The sequence below is a fragment of the Hypomesus transpacificus genome, chromosome 8 (genome assembly GCF_021917145.1).
Source record: "Hypomesus transpacificus isolate Combined female chromosome 8, fHypTra1, whole genome shotgun sequence".
Lineage (NCBI taxonomy): Eukaryota > Metazoa > Chordata > Actinopteri > Osmeriformes > Osmeridae > Hypomesus > Hypomesus transpacificus.
In genome coordinates, this window is record NC_061067.1 from 9,756,956 (window position 1) to 9,775,500 (window position 18,545).

The 18,545-nt window shown below is 47.0% G+C and overlaps 1 protein-coding gene across 2 annotated transcripts; it reads right to left on the reverse strand.

Annotated features, from left to right (window-relative positions):
• Positions 1-1,175: 1,175 nt before the first annotated feature.
• LOC124470514 (phospholipid phosphatase-related protein type 4) lies at positions 1,176-17,317 on the reverse strand. 2 transcript variants are annotated; one of them, XM_047024431.1, is made up of 7 exons: positions 16,941-17,317; positions 12,170-12,355; positions 8,186-8,315; positions 7,711-7,906; positions 5,777-5,834; positions 4,697-4,870; positions 1,176-4,538 (listed from the first exon to the last, which is right to left on the reverse strand). In XM_047024431.1, the coding sequence occupies exons 1-7, from the start codon at positions 17,016-17,018 to the stop codon at positions 2,940-2,942; spliced, it is 2,421 nt and encodes an 806-aa protein (XP_046880387.1). In that variant the 5' UTR covers positions 17,019-17,317; the 3' UTR covers positions 1,176-2,939. The 2 variants fall into 2 exon arrangements, with proteins under 2 accessions (XP_046880387.1, XP_046880388.1); XM_047024432.1 differs by lacking the exon at positions 12,170-12,355.
• Between the last annotated feature and the right edge of the window lie 1,228 nt (positions 17,318-18,545).

An 18,545-nucleotide genomic window follows, 5' to 3' on the forward strand; every position in this document is an offset into this window, starting at 1 on the left:
CAGGTGTTGTCTTTCACACTACAACTCTCCTGTTACAGTTCACCTTGCACTCAGCACCCAGGTATCCACTTTCCACTTGGCTGAACTGACCCTGACAGGCATGCCTCACAGCAGAAGACCCAGAAAGACCAACTGTTCTTACGCCACCAACCTTGGACACTTTCCTCAGCGTTAGCTAACGTGGGGGATGCCACTGTGACCCAAACATGGCTGCCGCTCTGACCAGACACGGCCACTGTGTTTCTGATGGGGATTCATTGTCTCGTGTGTGTGTGAGAGAGTGCTCACCTGTGTGTGTGTGTGTGTGTGTGTGTGTGTGTGTGTGTGTGTGTGTGTGTGTGAGAGAGTGTGCCTGTGTGTGTGGAAAGAAAGAAAGGAGAAAGTGTGCCCTTCTATGTGTTTGTGTTTGTGAGTGGTGTGATGCTTGATTAGTTTACACATGGCTCGGTTGGCAGAAACCATACAGTTGATTGTGTGCTGTGTTGGTTTTCCTAGTTTCTCATCCTCATCCTCCTTACCAAGATAAGCTTTCCCTGTGAGTGCTGGAACCTTCCATTTAGGTCAATTCACTGACCTACTTAGGAGCCAATGATGGTAATTATACATGGCAATGCTTACAAGTATGGCTTCTTATACACAGTGAGTGAAAGCAGTGGGTGGTTCAGAGAGAGGGAGAGAGAGAAGAGAGGAGGGAGAGACAGAGAGAGAGAGACAGAGAGAGTGGTTAGAAAATCAGAGAAAGATTGGAGACGGGGGGAGACAGAGAGAGCTGCATCAAACTGTGAAATTATTATTGCTCTTTTGAACTTTGATGAAAAGGGCAGCTTGGCATATCTTAGGAGAGAACGAGACAGCTTGATTTGAATGATTCGGTAATAACCATAAAAACAGGGATCTCTGTGATGCGTCTGGGAGAGTCTTCTTTGGGAACACTAAACAAAGCTAGCCTTTCATGAGGTCGAACACAGAGATCAGACAATTTCCACGGTTCGCTTGGGGCAGATGCCCAGAGCTTCAAGCACTCTCCTAAAAACTGAATCTAAAGTGATAGCCTGATAGAGGAAAACATTGAGGAAGAGCTGATAGAAGAATTAAATTGGTAAATGATATCAAGTCTACTCCAGTTGAAATGATTTCATCAGTATAAATTGCAAACATTTATTCCAATACTTAGACAACACACAGTTTGCCATCTGCCCTGATAAACGTGCGTTGTATGTTCGGTATGACAGGAGAAGATTATTGATCACCATTTCGTTTTCAGTCACTCCAGTACATTGATTCTCTGGTTTCACAGTCACTTTAATGATCTGAAGTCAGTTCATAGAGCGAGTCCAGCTAAATGTGCAATGGGATGAGCAGAGAGACACTGGATCTGAAATAATAGAATCTTCCCCATAAAAGACTGGTCAGGACAACACAGGGTTAACCATGGCTACAGGGGCCTGCTACTGTTTATAGTACAGAACTATATGACACGAAAAAGAACCAAGTTGTAATTGCATTTACTTAAAAAATACCCTTTGGCATATATTGTGTTGTTATTCACTTCAAAGTCCTAGGTGGAAAATGAATTCATAACGTTTCTTCATAATTACATAACATATGTTGACTCATCATGGGGTGCTAAAATGAAAATTAATTAACTATTTATTAATTCAATTATTTGTCACTGATATGCACAGGATTCGTAACACACTTCTAAGGGTTAGTCACTTCTGATAGCTAACATTAGCCAGGATACAGTGTCAAGGTCTTTGTGAGAAAAGAAAATACTTTTCTATTTTTATCTTGCCCAAAACAACTCACAGTCTGCGGCAGAAATAGATGACATCGAGTGCCTCTTCGAACAATAACACAGTAGAATCTCCACTCCACTCGACGGTGTCTACTCAACTGGTAAACTTACAAGGAGGATCGAACAGAGTATATATCTGTCCTATGCTACAGTCTAACTTAGATTATATATATTTCATAAGGTGAGAACAGTGCTTTACATGGAGAGAAAAATGAAAACGGACTCAAACGCAGCGCTGCTTGGTGAGATCTCTGTTGAACCCTAACCCACCGTCACAGTTAAGAGTCAACCTGGTTCTCACACACCCGACCGAGTATCAAAGAAGGGCCATCCATGTTATCTGAGTGTGACATTTGGACATATATATATACCTGATGTCTGTACTGTGTGCCATAGATAGGATATTTCTATAAAGGGAACACAACAATGTCACTGTCAAGGACACTAGAGTAAAAAATAAACATCAGTGCATTTCACAGCATATTGAAGTCGTAGCTACAGTAAGTATACCAAGCACTTTTGGTCATCAACACAGTTTTCTCTAGGTTATATGGAATTTGTATACCAGAAAGTATCATACAAAAGGTATTTGTCTTTCTGTTATCAAGATAGTAACCATCAATCTTTGCAAAATAATGTAATTTTTTTTGTTAGATTATGTAATTAATCTAGATAGTGCGAGTGGTTTAGCACCAAGTAAAAATACAATATTTACATTAGGAGAAAAGTGCAAAAAAAAACGTTTGTTTCCACAGTTATGGTGCACAAGTCTAATATTTCACTATATCTTTACATAATAGCAATTTGATGTGAAAAGGTAAACATGTTGAATAGAAACACTTATTCAACTCAAACTATGTTTTAAAATGACACTGGCACAATATCAATGCTACACCATTCCTATCATGTGTCAGTGACGGCATAAGTAACAAAGAAAAGTCAAACCTATAGAACACGAAAAGGATTTGTGCTTAAGTGTGAGCAAAACACATGCCTGTTTGGTCAATCAAATACATCTGGATATTGCGTCAAATCACTGACTGTGGCTGTAAACATACTATAGTCAGAGACTGTAACAAATGCCCTCACGTTTATATCGTTACGATGTCACTAATATCCAGTGTACTGTCTCTTTAAGAAGTCATTCCTTAAAAGCAGGGGTGGATGAGGTCCCCTTGTAGAAGATATTCCGGGTCGTATCTGGGCTGGTTCCCCTCTCTGGGATCAAAATGATGTTATTCCCTTTCCTCCGGAGAGTCGAGTCCCGACTGGACGCCACTGAAGGAGCCGAGTCCGAAGCAGCGTATCCGACCCCGCCCCCACCCCCGACCCCACTCCCCTCCACAGGGGTGACCCTTATGGTGGTGATGGGCTGGGCCTGGAGGCGGGGGTCCCCTGGGTGTTGACTCTGGGTGGGGACTGGGGTGCTGTTAGCACTGTGGGGGTTGTGGACCGTCACTCTCTTCCTGTCTATGGTGCCGTCCCTGGCCAACTCGGAACTCTCCGAGTCTCTGTTGAGGTCATTGAGTTCGAAGGACTGACGGACACTACACCCTCCTCCACCACCTCCTCCATCCTGGGACCTCCATCTCCACGAGCCGCTCCCGTCCACGGACGGAGCCTGGACCAGGGGTAGGTGGTTCTCGGGGTGGGCCTCCACCCGCACGATGGCCCCGGTGCTTCCGGAGATGCTCCCCACCGCGCTGCCCAGCGTGCTGGCCGGAGCGCTGGGAGGATCCTGGTCGGTCAGCGAGCGATAGCGACCCGGGCCGGACCCAGCCTGGCAACTCCCTTCACAGCCAATGCTGCTCTCGTCCAGGCTCTTGGAGTGGAGGAGCCCCTGCTGTTTGGACATGGCGATGACCTGCATGATCCGGGGCTGGCCCGGCCCTCCTCCGTTGGCCCTCGAGGGGGCGCCGCTCTTCTCGGCGGCCTTCATCCAGTTGTCGCGGGCGGAGCTGTTGGCCGCCACGTCCTCCCCCGTGGTGCTGGCCGACCTGGGGGAGGAGCTGTTGAAGGTCTCGTGGGTCTCCTCGGGGATGTGAACAAGCTGGGAGGAGCCGGGTCGGGACTGCATGGACATCCGAGCTCCCCCCGTCAGCCCGCTGCAGTTGCTGGGCAGGGTGTTGCTGGAGCCTGCCGCCAGGTAGGGGTGGGGGTACAGGTGGTCTCCTCCGTTCATGCCCAGGCCCATGGCCGAGGGGTCGGGGCAGGAGCGGAGCTCCATGCTGCCGTGGTGGTAAAGGTGCGGCGGGGGGAGCTGGCCCCCCATCTCCGAGGAGGAGCAGGAGTCGGAGGCGTGGGGGCTCTGCAGGGACGCCTTGCGGCCCTCGTTCTTGCTCTTCCACTGGGACAGCAGCTGCTTGGAGCGGCTGGAGTCCATGGTGGCGTGGATGGCGGCGCTGCGCCGGGCCGCCTCCTCCAGCGTTGCCGGCGTGTGCGCCCGCGGCAGGGTGTGGCTGAAGGTCACCAGGCTGTCCTGACTCGGGAGGCCGCGGGGCGAGATGGCCTCCGCGCCGGCGCTCGACCTCTTCAGGCTGCCCGCTGGGTCGTTGGGGCAGTGGTGGAGGTTGCGGTGCAGGATGCCCTCCGAGTGGGACGCGGACAAGCCCTTGGCCTGCAGGTGGCGCCCGGCCTCCTGGCTGATGTGGGGGAGGGTGCAGGTGGGACGCTGTGGAGGCGGGGGAGGGGGGCAGCAGATCTCCTCGTTGGGCTGGAAGTTCCCCACGGCATACATTCCCTGGAGGGGGGAGAGGGGGTTCACATTAAACAAACCCCCTACGTTCCATCCTCAATAGGATCACGGTCAAACAATAGGATCGAACGAGAGTGAGGCTGATTCGGCCCAAAGGGAAGCAACATCGGTCACATGAGAAGTGGCCGGGTTCAGATTCCTACCAGGTAGACGGCGATGCCTCCACCCAGCAGGAAGCCCAGGTAGACGTCGATGGCGTGGTTCTTGTACTGGATGATCCTGGTCAGGCCGCAGATGATGCCACACATGATGAAGGAGAAGACCAGCAAGGGCTTCAGCAGCTTGGAGGAGTCTGTCAGTGTGCTGTTGAAGTACATCTGGAGCACACACAGAGAGGGGGGGGGGGGAGGGGGGGGGGGGGTTAGCACGCCCGGCACTGCTCCATCTGCACATGCTGGTCCAGGGTGGAGAGAAGTTGTAGGTCAGGTTATCGTTTGAATGCAAGGTGTTTGTCACTGGTCACCTTGTGGTGCATTTGTAGGGTTAGGGTGATACTCTCTTTCTCTTCCTCTGCCTCTTTCTCTCTATTTCTCTTGCTCCCTCTACAGTACTCTGTCTCTCTCTCTTTCTTTCTTATTTTCTATCTCTCTCTCTCTCTTTCTCTCTCTCTATCTCTCCCTCTCTCTCTCTCTCTCTCTCTCTCTCTATATATATATATATATATATATATATATATATCCCTCCTTCTGTGTCCTCTCCTTTGTGAAGAGGTCACAGTGTAGCAGAGTGTTGTTTATATTTCACAACACATGAGTCAGCACTCTCCCCCATGGAGGTACTATATTACAGTAGATTTATGGCTTCCAGCCCTCACTGTGGACCCAGCAGTGCTCGGGATTCTGGGTAACGTGCCTCGGACACCAATCGGCCAGCTTCAGGGGTTTGTTCTTTAGTATCTATCAGCATGAACTCAATGTCCTACTAGCCCACACAGGAAGTGGCTGCTGCTGTACTAACCTGGGAGGTTAATCTCGCTTCAGGAAATGAGGATGATGAACCTGACTCGGAAAACAAGCAACAATGGGAGACAGGACTGATTTGTGGGCGAGCTGCTCTATTTAGAACACAGATGATTGAATCCGCAACACCCAGGTACAATGGTTGATTGAATATGCCACATAAAGGCTTGCTGGAGTCATCTGCCAAGTGCGCCAGCCAATCCGGAGGGGTTTGGATATGGCGAGGGGGGGAGGACTGTGGTGCGGTTGGGACGGATAACTCACCGAGACGTAGACGGCAGCGAAGGATGCCAGGGTGGCGTGCTGTGAAGGGAAGGATTTTCTGGAAGAGACGGATGAATAGAAATAACAACGTTGCCGCCTCAGCCCACACTTAGCACACGAGTCATTGGAAACATAAATATCACCCTCACACCAGCTGAATGAGATGCTATCTCAAAACAACATCCAAGGATACACAGACTCACCGACACACTGACACACACACACCCACAAACAATGGAACAGACAGAACACAAACACACTCACACATATTGACACACACACACACTGACACACACACACATGTAGTGAAGTCAACTAGACAGACAGGCACACATATGGAGACAGGTAAGCACACACACACATAACACATCATTATGAAAGTGCTCTAGATTCATTTTGAGTGCAGCGCTTGCATCGTAGATGACTGCATGCCGTAAAGAGCTTATCTGAGGCATTACTAAAAGCTACATAACACCGTGGATAATGTAATTAAACTGGTGCCCCAGTTATTCACTGAGCTACACTTTAATAGTGTACTTCTCCCAAGATCTGACCCTGTTATTGTTTTGGCTCTCCCACTGATAGTGTACACACAGCATCATTTGGTTGAAAGATCAAAATACATATAACAGAACCCTAACCACATTGTTTACTCCTCGTTAATCGTTAACGTTCACCACAACCACACAAGAGATCTGAAAAATAAGGCCTGTCTGTATGATTGACTTAGCTAAATGAACATCACGCATTCTTACGTCTTCACTGACGCATTATCTATCTGCAACCCTCCAACGTGAAAGACAATTCCACTGTTCCACGCTGGCATGTCTCTAGCGGGGTCTGTGGTTAATTAGTGTAGCCACATAGAAGAGCACAGCCTGTTTACGCCTCTGGCAGCAGCTCGAGCGGAGGGTTAAAAAGGTTCAGGAGGAATTTAATGGTCTGTCTCGCCATTTTCTGTTTGTACCGAGGATGGATGCGACGCTTGACGGTGTGCATCCGTCGGCAGAATGACAAAGCGGGTCGGAGTGGTTTCGCACGCAGGTGAGACGCATGAATCAGCGGGACAACTTGGCATTTTGTCTTCCACGGCAAGGGGAAGAAGGATGAATCGATTTATTCTGGATGATACTAAAGTGACAAAGGATGCATTAAGATGGCCAATATCCTACGATAAATGATCCAGTCTAAACTACGGCGGTAGGCTCGAGTTGTTCTTCAGCAACACGGGCTGATGTCTAGTGTTCACTTCACACAAATACTTAGGCTATAGGCTTTAAACGGGCGACTTTAAAGTTTGAACACAGATAGTATCCTTCTAAAAGGGCAATTTATTTTCCCAAGAATTCCATGGACTTTGTCAATATTGAAGGAAGCTCATTCGGGCCTTTGGTTTCTCAAACTAGGACTGTTGAGTGCGAGGAGTTTTACTATTTACTGATGTGCTTCAGCATATTTCTCTTTGAAAGAGACCTCATTAGGAAGAGCAATAGGGCTCCTCTTCTTCCCCGCACCCACTGTTAGATACTAAAATAGACTTGTCTAGTCCTGCGTGTTTCGGTATGAAAATAGAACTGAGCAACCAGAACTGACATTGAGCTAAATTCCTCATAAACCACCCTAAAAACCTGGTTCAGATGGCATTCCACTGCTGCTCTGAAAACCTGCTAAAAAATCCCCAGTAATTGGAAGAATTGTACTCACATACAGCACCAGGACCTAAATTGGCTGCCGATAAAAGACAGCAAGGATACAGACCCTCTTTTGCTGAAGCTAAACTCGTAAAACTTGATAATGCTCACTGTTCAAAATAGATCCCTTGAGTATTCTCCTCTCACAATGGGCCCAGTAATCCAAACCACCAAGTTCTTCCGTAAGAAAAAAGCGACAAACGGCAGTTTACAGGTCAAAGTTGAAAGGTCACAGTGTCCCACCTTCCCTGGTTGATGATGGTGAGGTCGGCTCCGGAGCAGATGTCGTCCAGGATGTAGGAGTTCTGGTCGCAGGTGAGGTTCAGGGTGGTGTAGTTGGGCTTACACACGGTCAGGAAGTAGGGGGCATGGTAGCCTGTGGCCAGCTGGATGATGTCAGTGATGAGAGCTGTGGCACACAGGCCGAACACGTGCACCCCTAGACGTCACAAACACACACATCACACATACACACATCACACGCAAGCACACACCACGCACCACACATGCACAGCACACAAACGCGCACGCAGGCACACGTAATTATGTGTGTATCCCCATGAGCAACACAAACACAAACATACAGCGCACCATCTTGTTTTAAGTGCTCGTCCCACGTCATGTCGTACGTGTTTAATCATGTATATCCGACTCTGTCACACCTCTGAGCTGTTTGTTGGCCGGCTGATGGAGAGAGAAGAAGGACTGAAAAACCTACCGACAAACCTGACTACTCGTCGTATGAAGGAGTTGAAGTTACAGCCGGCGGCGTTGATATCGGCCTCAGCCCCGACTCCGTTCTTCCTCCGGGAGTGACAGCAGAACAGAATCCCCTCTCCGATCATTATCTGACAAAGAGAGACAAGTGTGCGGCCGTGTCAGAGATACCACAGACACAGAGGGGCTGAAGAGATCCGATTCCACCCCCCCTTTCCCTCTCCTGCTTCAGACTGATCTCTCCAGCTCTGCTCCCCCATCTCTCTTTGTGTGTGGAGGGGGGGGGGGGGATGGATCTCACTACCCCAGCTGGGAGGTTAGGGGGAGGACAAGATACTGTTGCAGCACTGTGTGCTCACATAACGAATACCCCAGCTTTACTCGTAGGCACTGGTGACATCCCTTGCTGTACCACCGGGATGAGCACAGCAGGCTAGCTCAGAACTGCAGCAGGCTAGCAACCTTTACTGAAGCCAGACTTGTATCACTTTTCACCGACAAGATCATAACGATGATGGGAACAGCTGCTGGAATTTGGAGATATGGCCGCCGTTGTGTAAACACAAACAGTTGATGGATGCGTTCCAGGGCTCAGATTGCACAATGGAAAACAATGGGCTGTGAGAAATGGTGTGACAGTAGACTTTTTCCACCGACAGGATCCTGGGAAGCTCTGCGGTGTCCACACACACACACACACACACACAGAGTGAGTGGGGTGGCAAGGAAAAGAGAGAGAAAGAAAGAGAAAGAGAACAAGGTAAATAGAGGGGGAAGATGGAAAGACAAGGAGAGAAATTAGAAGAAATTTGTGAGAGGGATGGAGAGCACAGAAGAGACCGAGACAGGAAAGAAGGATGGAAAGATGGAGAAAGGCAAGACGAGAGATGGATGTATGAAATAAGTTGTAGTACCCAAAGGAGAAACTTAAGTGCCGTGACCTGTGAGGGTAAACCTCCGTCACACACACACACACACACACACACACAAACACCCTCCCTTTTCTGACCACCCTACACACTCTCCTGCTGTGTCTGTCAGTCAATATGAATCTCAGATACAGGAGCTAAGACAACTTGATCCATCACGCTCCATCCCTGTCATTGTGGACATGCAATCCTAGACTACAGACACAACATGAAAACAATGAAAACATACATGTCTTCTATCATGTGTCAGAGACTTTCCATGTCTTCCTAAAGTTTTATAATGGTGTTATGTGCTGGTCTAAGGTCATCTGTGAAGCCATCTGTGGCAACGCTTGTAAACGAAAAAAGTGATATGCAAATAGCCCTTTTAATTTGAATAGGACACGCATCATTTTGTCATCTTCCTAGGTCAATGTATGTCAACACTGATTTTAATTATTGGGTTAAGCACACCACACCTTATCCAACCTACTGTACTGTATGTTGTTCGAGAGGAGTTCTCTTTTCCAGTGGGACAGCCTGTTTGATGTCAGCAGGGATCGGCTCCCTGGCCTGGATGGCAAGGTATTATGGGTAGTCGCTAAGACCTTATTGAAGCCTGCCTTCACACTGTGACGCTAGCCTGTTCCAAGATATCACACTGCTATCGCCATGGCAGCACCCGCTCACCATCTGACTGGCTTATTGATCCAATAACCCAGACATGAAACGTGTCTCCTATTTGTTCCTGGTTTCCCCTCCTCTTCCCTCTTCTCAAAGCACACCTGATGAGGTCAGACTTTGGGGCCTTTAGAGGACAAAGAACACCAGGAATCGAGGACAGACTTTCGAGTCTTTGAGCTAGGACAACTGGCTGAGTGGTTGGAGACCTGGCTACCTGCACACACAGACACGCGCGCACACACACACACACACAAACTGAATCCATTATAGACCAGAGAGGGGCATAGTAAAAGAGGGATTTGAACGAGCAATACCTGGAATGCTGATCAATTATCATTTCTATTTTCAGATTTTTCTTAGCTATCTGCATGGGGATCGCAAAGGGAATATCCAATTATTATAGCGTTTATATGCAATCCCATCGCGAAAGCCTGATGTTAATTTGCTTTCTTTTCTCATTCATCCAATTTAGCTTTATTATCAGCTGGTTTATAAATCGTGTTAAGTCTGACAGCTAGAAGAGTGAAGTTGATAGATAAGTATTGATTGGATCTGGGGAGGAATCTGGACTGAGACCAATATTAAATCCCCGCTTCAGAAAGCTTGCAGAGAGAAGATCGCTGAAGTTTGGAGGTATGTGACTGTTTGACAGTTGGACAATTCTAGATTTAAAATCATCTTTCTCAGAGGCACCTTTCTCAGAAACATTTAAAGGGCCCCGTTTTGAGTTTAATTTGATATACATGTAATTTTTGCTTAGTTCAGAGGGCATAACACACAAGCACAACTCAGTCATCTTGACACTTAAAACAGAGGAACTCTGCCTCCAGTACTGAAGGACTATCGGAGTGTGAAGCAATCAGCACATTTCTGCATGAGCAGGCTGCCAACACACACACACACACATCCTTCCTCCCTCTCATCCTCGTCCTCTTCCACCCCCGCAACCACAGTTCTACCACACACACCCGACTACAGTAGATAGTAGATTCCCTATCAGGCCGTTCACCTGAGCACCAACGACTTCATGTCACAAACAGATGCTCGTTCACCAACAGCTGCAGCTGACATTCTTGCCTTGCAGTGCATCATCGCTTGTCCACCTCCCCCACCACGATCCAAGCGCGCGGGGATTGGTGTCAACACGGGGCACTCTCATCCGTCCTGCCCATGAGGACCGCACTAAATCTTTCTTTAGGAGGAAGGCAACATGGGGAAACATTCATTTCCGACTGCCCTATACAAGACAGCCATCAACTTTAGGACTCGTGTTCCCAAGATGCCTGGGGGTGGGCGGCGACCTTACGGTGGCTGACAGTTGCAGTGCCGGAGCGTGCGCGCCATGGAGAACGGTTTTGACAAGACAAGCCTGGAAAACCCCCAGATCCCCTCGCTGTTGGTTGCTAGGAGATCTCAGAGCCAGCCTGCTTCCAAAAAAAGAATGACTTCCACTGAAAAGCATCTGAATACTATACATTCCTTACTGGATGAATGTGGATATGATGTTGGTGGCGTGTAGAGTGACAGGATAACAGGGAATATAGGTGGAACCTCCCAACCACAGATGGTTTTCCACTGTGCGATCCTTCCTATTCACAGTGACAATTTCAGCATTTGCAGACCAATATATAGCTGACCCAGTGTGCTTGAGGTTGTGGAATAATGTGTTTCCAACATTTATGTCATGCAGACGACTGCAGTCTAAACCCAACAGAAGTGGTTCAATGACTTAGGCTTGTGTGGGCTTGTCTTTCCCTGGAAGCAGTTTCATGATCCATCCACTCCTATAAACACTCTTTTATATTGATGGAAGAAAGCGACCAGGCGCTCACAGAAGGCCCTGCCGGGCATGATGAGATAGAACGGCCTGCACATTGTCGGCCCACAAGCACCGCTGACCCCAACCCCGAGGATGAGCATGTGACCTTGAACTGGATAACGACAACGAACCAGCCCTAAAGGTGTCACAACGTTGGGTTGGACCCAAATGCAGGGGAGTACCGAGGCATAGCGAGGAACACAGGTTTAATTCTCAAAACGGGAAACAGACAGGGTACACGCAGGGACAAAGGGTAATGCTAAGACAAAGACTGGACACAAAGCAGGAACCTAAATACACAGAAACAAACAAGACACAGGTGAACACAATGAAACTAACGACAACTGAACGAGACAGGTGACGACAATGACAGGGAAACACTAGGGCAGGGCAAAACCAAAAACAATAGGGGGGCACGGCTGTGGCCGTGACAAAAGGACGCCCTGGGTGAGTCACCTCCCAACCCTGCGCAGAGTCCTCTGTCCTGGTGACCGCTTCTTAACCGCATGACTCCCTGACCGAGGTCATGGTGTGTGTTTGTGTGTGTTTAGGGTGCAATGTGCAGTGGTCTGACCGTGATGGCGGGTCCGGAGAAGGCCAGAGAAAGCAGCATGAGGAGGGGGATGACCTCGTGGGTGGGATCGATGTAGGGCAGGCTCAGGCTCCGGTCGTTGCAGATGTAGCCGGAGCGCACGGGCTTGAAAATGTCCGTCAGCTCCACAAAGTAGAGGCTCACCACCGACGACACCAGGATGGGGAGCTGGACGACGTCGACAAACGAAACAAATGAACGACACGGAAAACAGAGAGACAAGGGGATACAGTGAGTGCCCGTGTTGCCTGTTGAGACTTGAAAACCTCATCAGGGTTATTGTAGCAGAAAGAGCTGCTTTGTGGTGGAAGCGTTGTCACCCGAGGGAAGAGAGGTTCATCTGCCCAATCCGAATGTCTCTACAATAACACTCGGGGTGTCGAGAGCATCAGGCGCTGGATACCCACAAAGATATACCTCGTACGAACGAGAGCAACACTCGATTCTCGTTCATTTGTTACAAATGAAAACAGACAGAAATACTAAGTCACGGCATAGTCGACTGTGGAATACATTGGAACTAAGAAACGAAAGACAGTCAAACCAATGGCTCTGTTTCAACATGTAAACTTTCTGCAGGTCTACTGAGGAGATATAAGCCGTGTCACAACACATGCATTATGAAGAGAGCTTTTTGAGAACTTTGGGAAAGTGATTTCCCTGGCTCTGACAGGGGAGGCTGCATCGCTGGGGTCATTTCACAGAGCCCTGTCACAGAGTTTTCCTGCTCAGCTCAGCCATTCTCTATAAGATCTCTCCTGTGGGTTGGGCCCAAACAGGATATTCCATCACACTGGGCAGACACTTCAGATAACACCATCACCAATGATGAAGAGGCACGACTAATGACAAAGACAAAGTTAGATTCAAATCAGGACCCAAATGGTATTTCACTTGTTAACTTGAAACAATAACACCTAAAACATATTTTAAAATGTTGCAGAGTTGGTCTGGTTGACAATGTGTTTGTAGACCTGCCGTAGAGGTCCATGTCCTTTTGGTCTAATGGTAAATTGGCTTGACATGAAATGTATCAAATGAAAGTATCCATAAAATGTAAGAATAATCAAGCTAATGTTTGTACCTGAAAGTGTTTCTTTTTTATATAGGTCTGAACTATGATAGAACTGAATGTGTCAGCAAAATAAATTGTGGAACTAAACGTACAGTGGCGCGGTATCAAATGTGGGCAGCAATGCAGCTTGGGGTCTGTGCTCAGCCCCCGGCAAACATCCATGCTGCTTTTCCAGATTCATAACTACGTTTATTAAAACATGTACAGAGTACGGTTAATATTAAATCCTCTTGAGAATCCACATTGTGCGGTCACAATAGTTTCGAATGTTGCCCCAAACTGATGCTATTCTTTTCAAAACGTATATGTGTTCAAGGGCACTTCAGTTTATATTAACTGTATTTTTCTGTTTCACCAACCGTCTATGGAGAAGTAGATATTTTTTTTGCCACAATTTTTCCGTTATTTCTTTTGAGTTTGTCCTTGTATTCCTTCAGGGTTTAGGTTGGTTACATGTAGGTGCCAGTCTGTGGGTATTTGTGAAGCCCTCTATAACAGTGCTTGCAACAGGGGCTACGTAAATACAATGTTTTTAGCTTTGACTTTATATAATTTTTTTATGCCAAAAAGGTCGCTTTTGTTGCTAAATAAGTTCATGATGTGATAGGGATGGGATATGGAAGCCCCAGTTATGTGTGAATAGAAGGTCGATCCATATCTCCATCCATCTATTTCTCTATTTATCCATCACCCAACACCCCTGCAGTGTAGCACATACTGTAGATCAAAAAGCGCTTAGCCAGCAATATTTCTTGTCCAGTGATGTTTAATATTCATGACTGGTATATCTTGCAGCTTGTTAGCCCATTACATTGATAGAAGGGGAAATGTTTCATATTCACTGAGTTCAGTCAAAACCTACTTATGACTATGATGACTGACTTTGCCAGCTGAGAATGTTTTTGGTGTGCATTGTGGCATTTCAAAATAGTTTGTCAAATTACACTCCCTTCCCCTTCCATCCCTTACTCTGCCTCCCCCCAATCTCTTCTTCTCGCATACCACTTTTATTCCCTCCGCTCCTCTCCTTTCATCTTCCTCGTCTCCGCTCCTGTCCTCTCCTTTCCTCCTCTTCCCTCTCCTCCCCTCTCCCCTTCTCCCTCTCCGTTCAGCTTGGGGCTCAACCACTTCTGTCTTATCCTCTCCACTCAGATACTCCTCTCTCCTCTCCTCTCAGCAAGTCCTCTCTCCTCCCCTCCTCTCCTGCCGGTCCATACCTCCCCTCTCCTCCCTGCTGTGCCCTCAGCTCAGAGTCTCTCACGTTCAGCTACAGCAGGCTGGCAGGAATATAGGTCAGTGGTACGGGGGGGGGGGGGGCACGCGGCAGAGAAAGACACGCCGCCCAGTCTTATAGGGAGATGAGAGGCAGCACTTCTGTAGTGTGCATGAACATACCTCTTTCTAAAGGTACGAAGTGTTATTAAAATACTAAAGGATCAAGAGAAAAAACACAAAAGGACGATCCGGTTGACGACAGGAGGCACTCGAATAAACTTTCACCAGCTCCGAAAGTGTACACAGCGAGGTATATTTGCGATGTTGCCATGGTCATTAAAAACACATGGGGAGTGATGAGCTTTCTGATCCGTTTCCTCAGATCCCCAGGTGTGCTGTGTAATTGAAATCCCGAGTCATCCTTCTGCCCTCATCACACAGAGCCAAGGGGAAGGAGGGCCTCCAATCTCCCTGGGGAAGGACCCATACCCGGTGTGATTATAGAAAATGAAAGAGAAGCAGAGTGACAGTGAAGTTTGAATAATGGATGTATACAAATGGAAACAAGGGCTAAGGCTTGGTTGGCCGCCGGCTATTTTTAGAGTTCCAGCGGCAGTATGAATGGAGGATTCTCTGTACGAACACACTGGAGCTGTAAGTACCCCGTTGCTGTTTGAAGTTTACCGGGTGTCTCGCACTCCCCGAGACCTGTTAACACTCTCATTAAACCCCATTGACACACATGAAAACTCATAGGCCCCCTTCTGAGACAGACAGAAAAAGACATAAGCGAATAAGCGAACAAGAGAGAGAGAGAGAGAGAGAGAGAGAGAGAGAGAGAGAGAGAGAGAGAGAGAGAGAGAGAGAGAGAGAGAGAGAGAGAGAGAGAGAGAGAGAGAGAGAGAGAGAGAGAGAGAGAGAGAGAGAGAGACTGAGACAATACACAGAAGCCGAGATTTGGGGGCGAGGGGGGGGATGATTGATTCACACAAAGGGTGAATGAAAAAATAAACACATGAATGAAGGGATCTGGGATTCAGCTAATGGGATTTCTCCAGACCTCCCTCAGTTTGCTGTAACAGCGTCTACTGTACAGACAGTATTCTGAACCCAGCCTTCATTAGAGTTTATACTTTATTCCAGCAAGGCACTTCCATTTGTCCCAATCTCCACGGAAGCTGTGCCCCATTGCCCTACATAATGCTTCAGCTCCCTGCCCATCAAGGGAATTGTAGTACAGGTCTTCCCTCAGTCTGAAAGCATTGTTCACAGTTGAGTAAAGTTTTTTTTTTTTTTTTTTACCAAGACATACTTTTACAACTCTGCACTTATGTTATGTACACAAGTTGTCGTTTTTGATGAGTGTCTGCAAAATGAATAAACGTTCATACCAATATCAATGTACTGTTACGCCCACCGAGCCTTACTCATTTAAGGTTAGTTTAGGGGTTTTAGTGAAGCTAGTAGACAAGTGTTCAAAAAATAAGATCTAAGAATTTAATCAGTAAAGAGTGGATTCCTCTGTGTTGCTTTTGATTTAATCTACCAAGTATAAAGTTCTTGGCGATGTTATCTCACATTACTGACTGTAAGCTTCATGCTTCGATTAGTTCCACACTAGGAAAATTAGACCTCAGGCAAGTGGTTTGTTGTTGTAGTACTGGCGAGCAATTTAGCAGAAATATTGGTGATTTAATGATCCTGTGGTTGAGTCATACGACCATAATGAAAAGGTTTTGGCTCTTGGAGAAGCCAGAAATACATTTGTGCGTTATGTTTGGAAGGACTGTAGAGTTGCCGTAGTTCAGTAGACTTGACTGAGGTAGGAATTAAACGTGCGTCGCTCACATGGACATTTGAGCAAACTTGACAAGCGAAACCCGTTTGGCTCAGGGAGCCAATGACAGTCTTTCAGCCTGAAGCAGTCTCCAGACAGCACTCTGCTCATCACGCTAGCGTGATTATCCAACTACCTCTGGTACACAGCCATGGGGGACAGACTGAGGCGACCCACTCTGATCTCTCAACCCCATCTAATGTGATGGTTACATGGGGCACATGATGGTTCGAACGGACCGGCTAAGCAGAGCAGAGCTTGACACTGAACGCGCCGTATCCGCCAACATCTCATAAACCCAGCATTCATGAATGAATGCCATAAACGCAAACCAGTCCATTGAAATCCAATTATTGATTTATAAACCCCCCAAATTCTCAATGTTATGCTATAAGAGAGAACGATTGTGTTATTCACAACACTAACATAAAGACAACAACAATGAATGACAACTAACACATCTGAGCAATTCAGTTAGAGACATCTGATATTTTGTTACGGGATTCGTTTGGATTACAGCATGTTGCATAATCGATTAAACATACACAGTAGTACAGGTCAAATATGGAAACTATCAGGGAAACCTCAAGTGATTTCAGCGGCTGTTGATTGAGATCTTAACTTACCTCCACGAAATAGAAGCAAGGCAACAAGCTAACGCTGTCTTTGGTCATTATTCCTTTCGGTCTTTCTCTCGAGGACATGGTTAGGGCTGCACGGTCGTCTCTCGTCTCTCTCGAAAATGAAACAGCCTTAACCTGTTGGGGGATGCTATAATGTCGGCCGCTGTCACGTCTAGTGTGCCAAGATCATATGCCTGCGGTTGCCGCTTGCTCCATTCTGGATTGTTGCCGGGGTTTAATTCAAATGGACCGACCGGACAAGACAATATTCTGCCAGCGACAAAAAATCTTCAAAATCTCAATCAGTGTTATCGTGTGAAGAAAAGCGCCGTCCCTTCATCTTTTCATATGACTTCACAGACAGTTGCATTGCTGGGACCAGAGCGTGTAGAATCTCGGCTACATTTCATTTGTAGAGGGGCTCCACGGTGCGTGAAAAAAAGGCGCAGGCGCACTGTAGGACACATAAACTCAGAAGGCATTTGACAATGAAACTGAAATAAATTGAATCGTTAACATTTGTCAAAAACCAAGTACATTGCACAAATTAATCCTTTTGATTCACAGAGTGGGCAAACACTACTGCTGAAGTTAGAGTGGACATATTCGAGCTTCATATAGCTTCGGCCACATTAATTTATCTGACAAAATCAACACCAGAAAGAGGAATGCGTGTTCGTTTGACAGATAGGTTAGTGCCTGAGTAAAAAAACGAAAAACACATAATTATGTTTTAGAACCAAAGACAGCGTAGACAAGGAAGTGTCTGGAGTCAAGTGATGTACCCCGCTGTCCGTGGTGCTGAACTTGACCGCAGGCCTAAATCCTAGTAATCATTTAGCAGATCACTTGTTCTGGATTCAGCCAATCCCCAAACAATCTTTCATTCTGTTCATGTAATTCGATTTTATATTCACTATGTATGCGACTTTAATGTTAATTCAAGTTCATGAAGAATGCAGACTATAGTTCTGGCCCACTATAGCTGAGACACAATTTCAGTAGGTTCACCAGAAGCCTAGACAGCGAACACCGCCGTGCATTCTAAAAGTGTAGGTTACCCAAACAGGAGACCTGTTCTTCGGGAAGGAGGGGGGGGGGGAGTTCTAGAAATCATGGGGTGGGGATGGGATGGGGTGGTAGAAAATGATATATAGATATCGGCTTCCCTTCCTTTCCAGGACCGGTCAAATTCAGCAAATAAGTGACCCGAATCGCGCCTGCGCACTGGCGACAGAGCTTCATGCTGCAAGGTAATTAACAAAACAGACACAGAAAGTATCGATGGAATGACTTTATTCTGTATAAATAGACGGCAAAACGTTTTTTATAACGAAATGTATATCGTTGGATGTTAATAGCGAGATCCTTTAGATTTCTAGGTGTGTTTGTTCCTGAATCTGGCTACAGTTATTGTGCTGTTGAGTCGCTAAAACTCCTTGAGCTGCCCAAGGTAGGACTTATCCACTCTTATGCTACGATAAAAGCATTTAGTGATCGTCACCATTTTAGCAACATCAAACCGTGACAGCTTGGCATTACCAATCTCGCAAAGAGATAGGAAACTGTAGAGCACTGCAATACTTATGACAACGACAACCTTTACAT

Bases quoted from the DNA above. Each gene is read 5' to 3' on its own strand.
- LOC124470514 (XM_047024431.1), bottom strand. From the start codon at position 17,018: ATGTCCTCGAGAGAAAGACCGAAAGGAATAATGACCAAAGACAGCGTT. The intron at 12,356-16,940 runs GTAAGTTAAGAT...GACGTCGTCCAG, and splicing joins CTTGCTTCTATTTCGTGGAG to CTCCCCATCCTGGTGTCGTC. The intron at 7,907-8,185 runs GTAGGTTTTTCA...TGTGACGTCTAG, and splicing joins ACGAGTAGTCAGGTTTGTCG to GGGTGCACGTGTTCGGCCTG.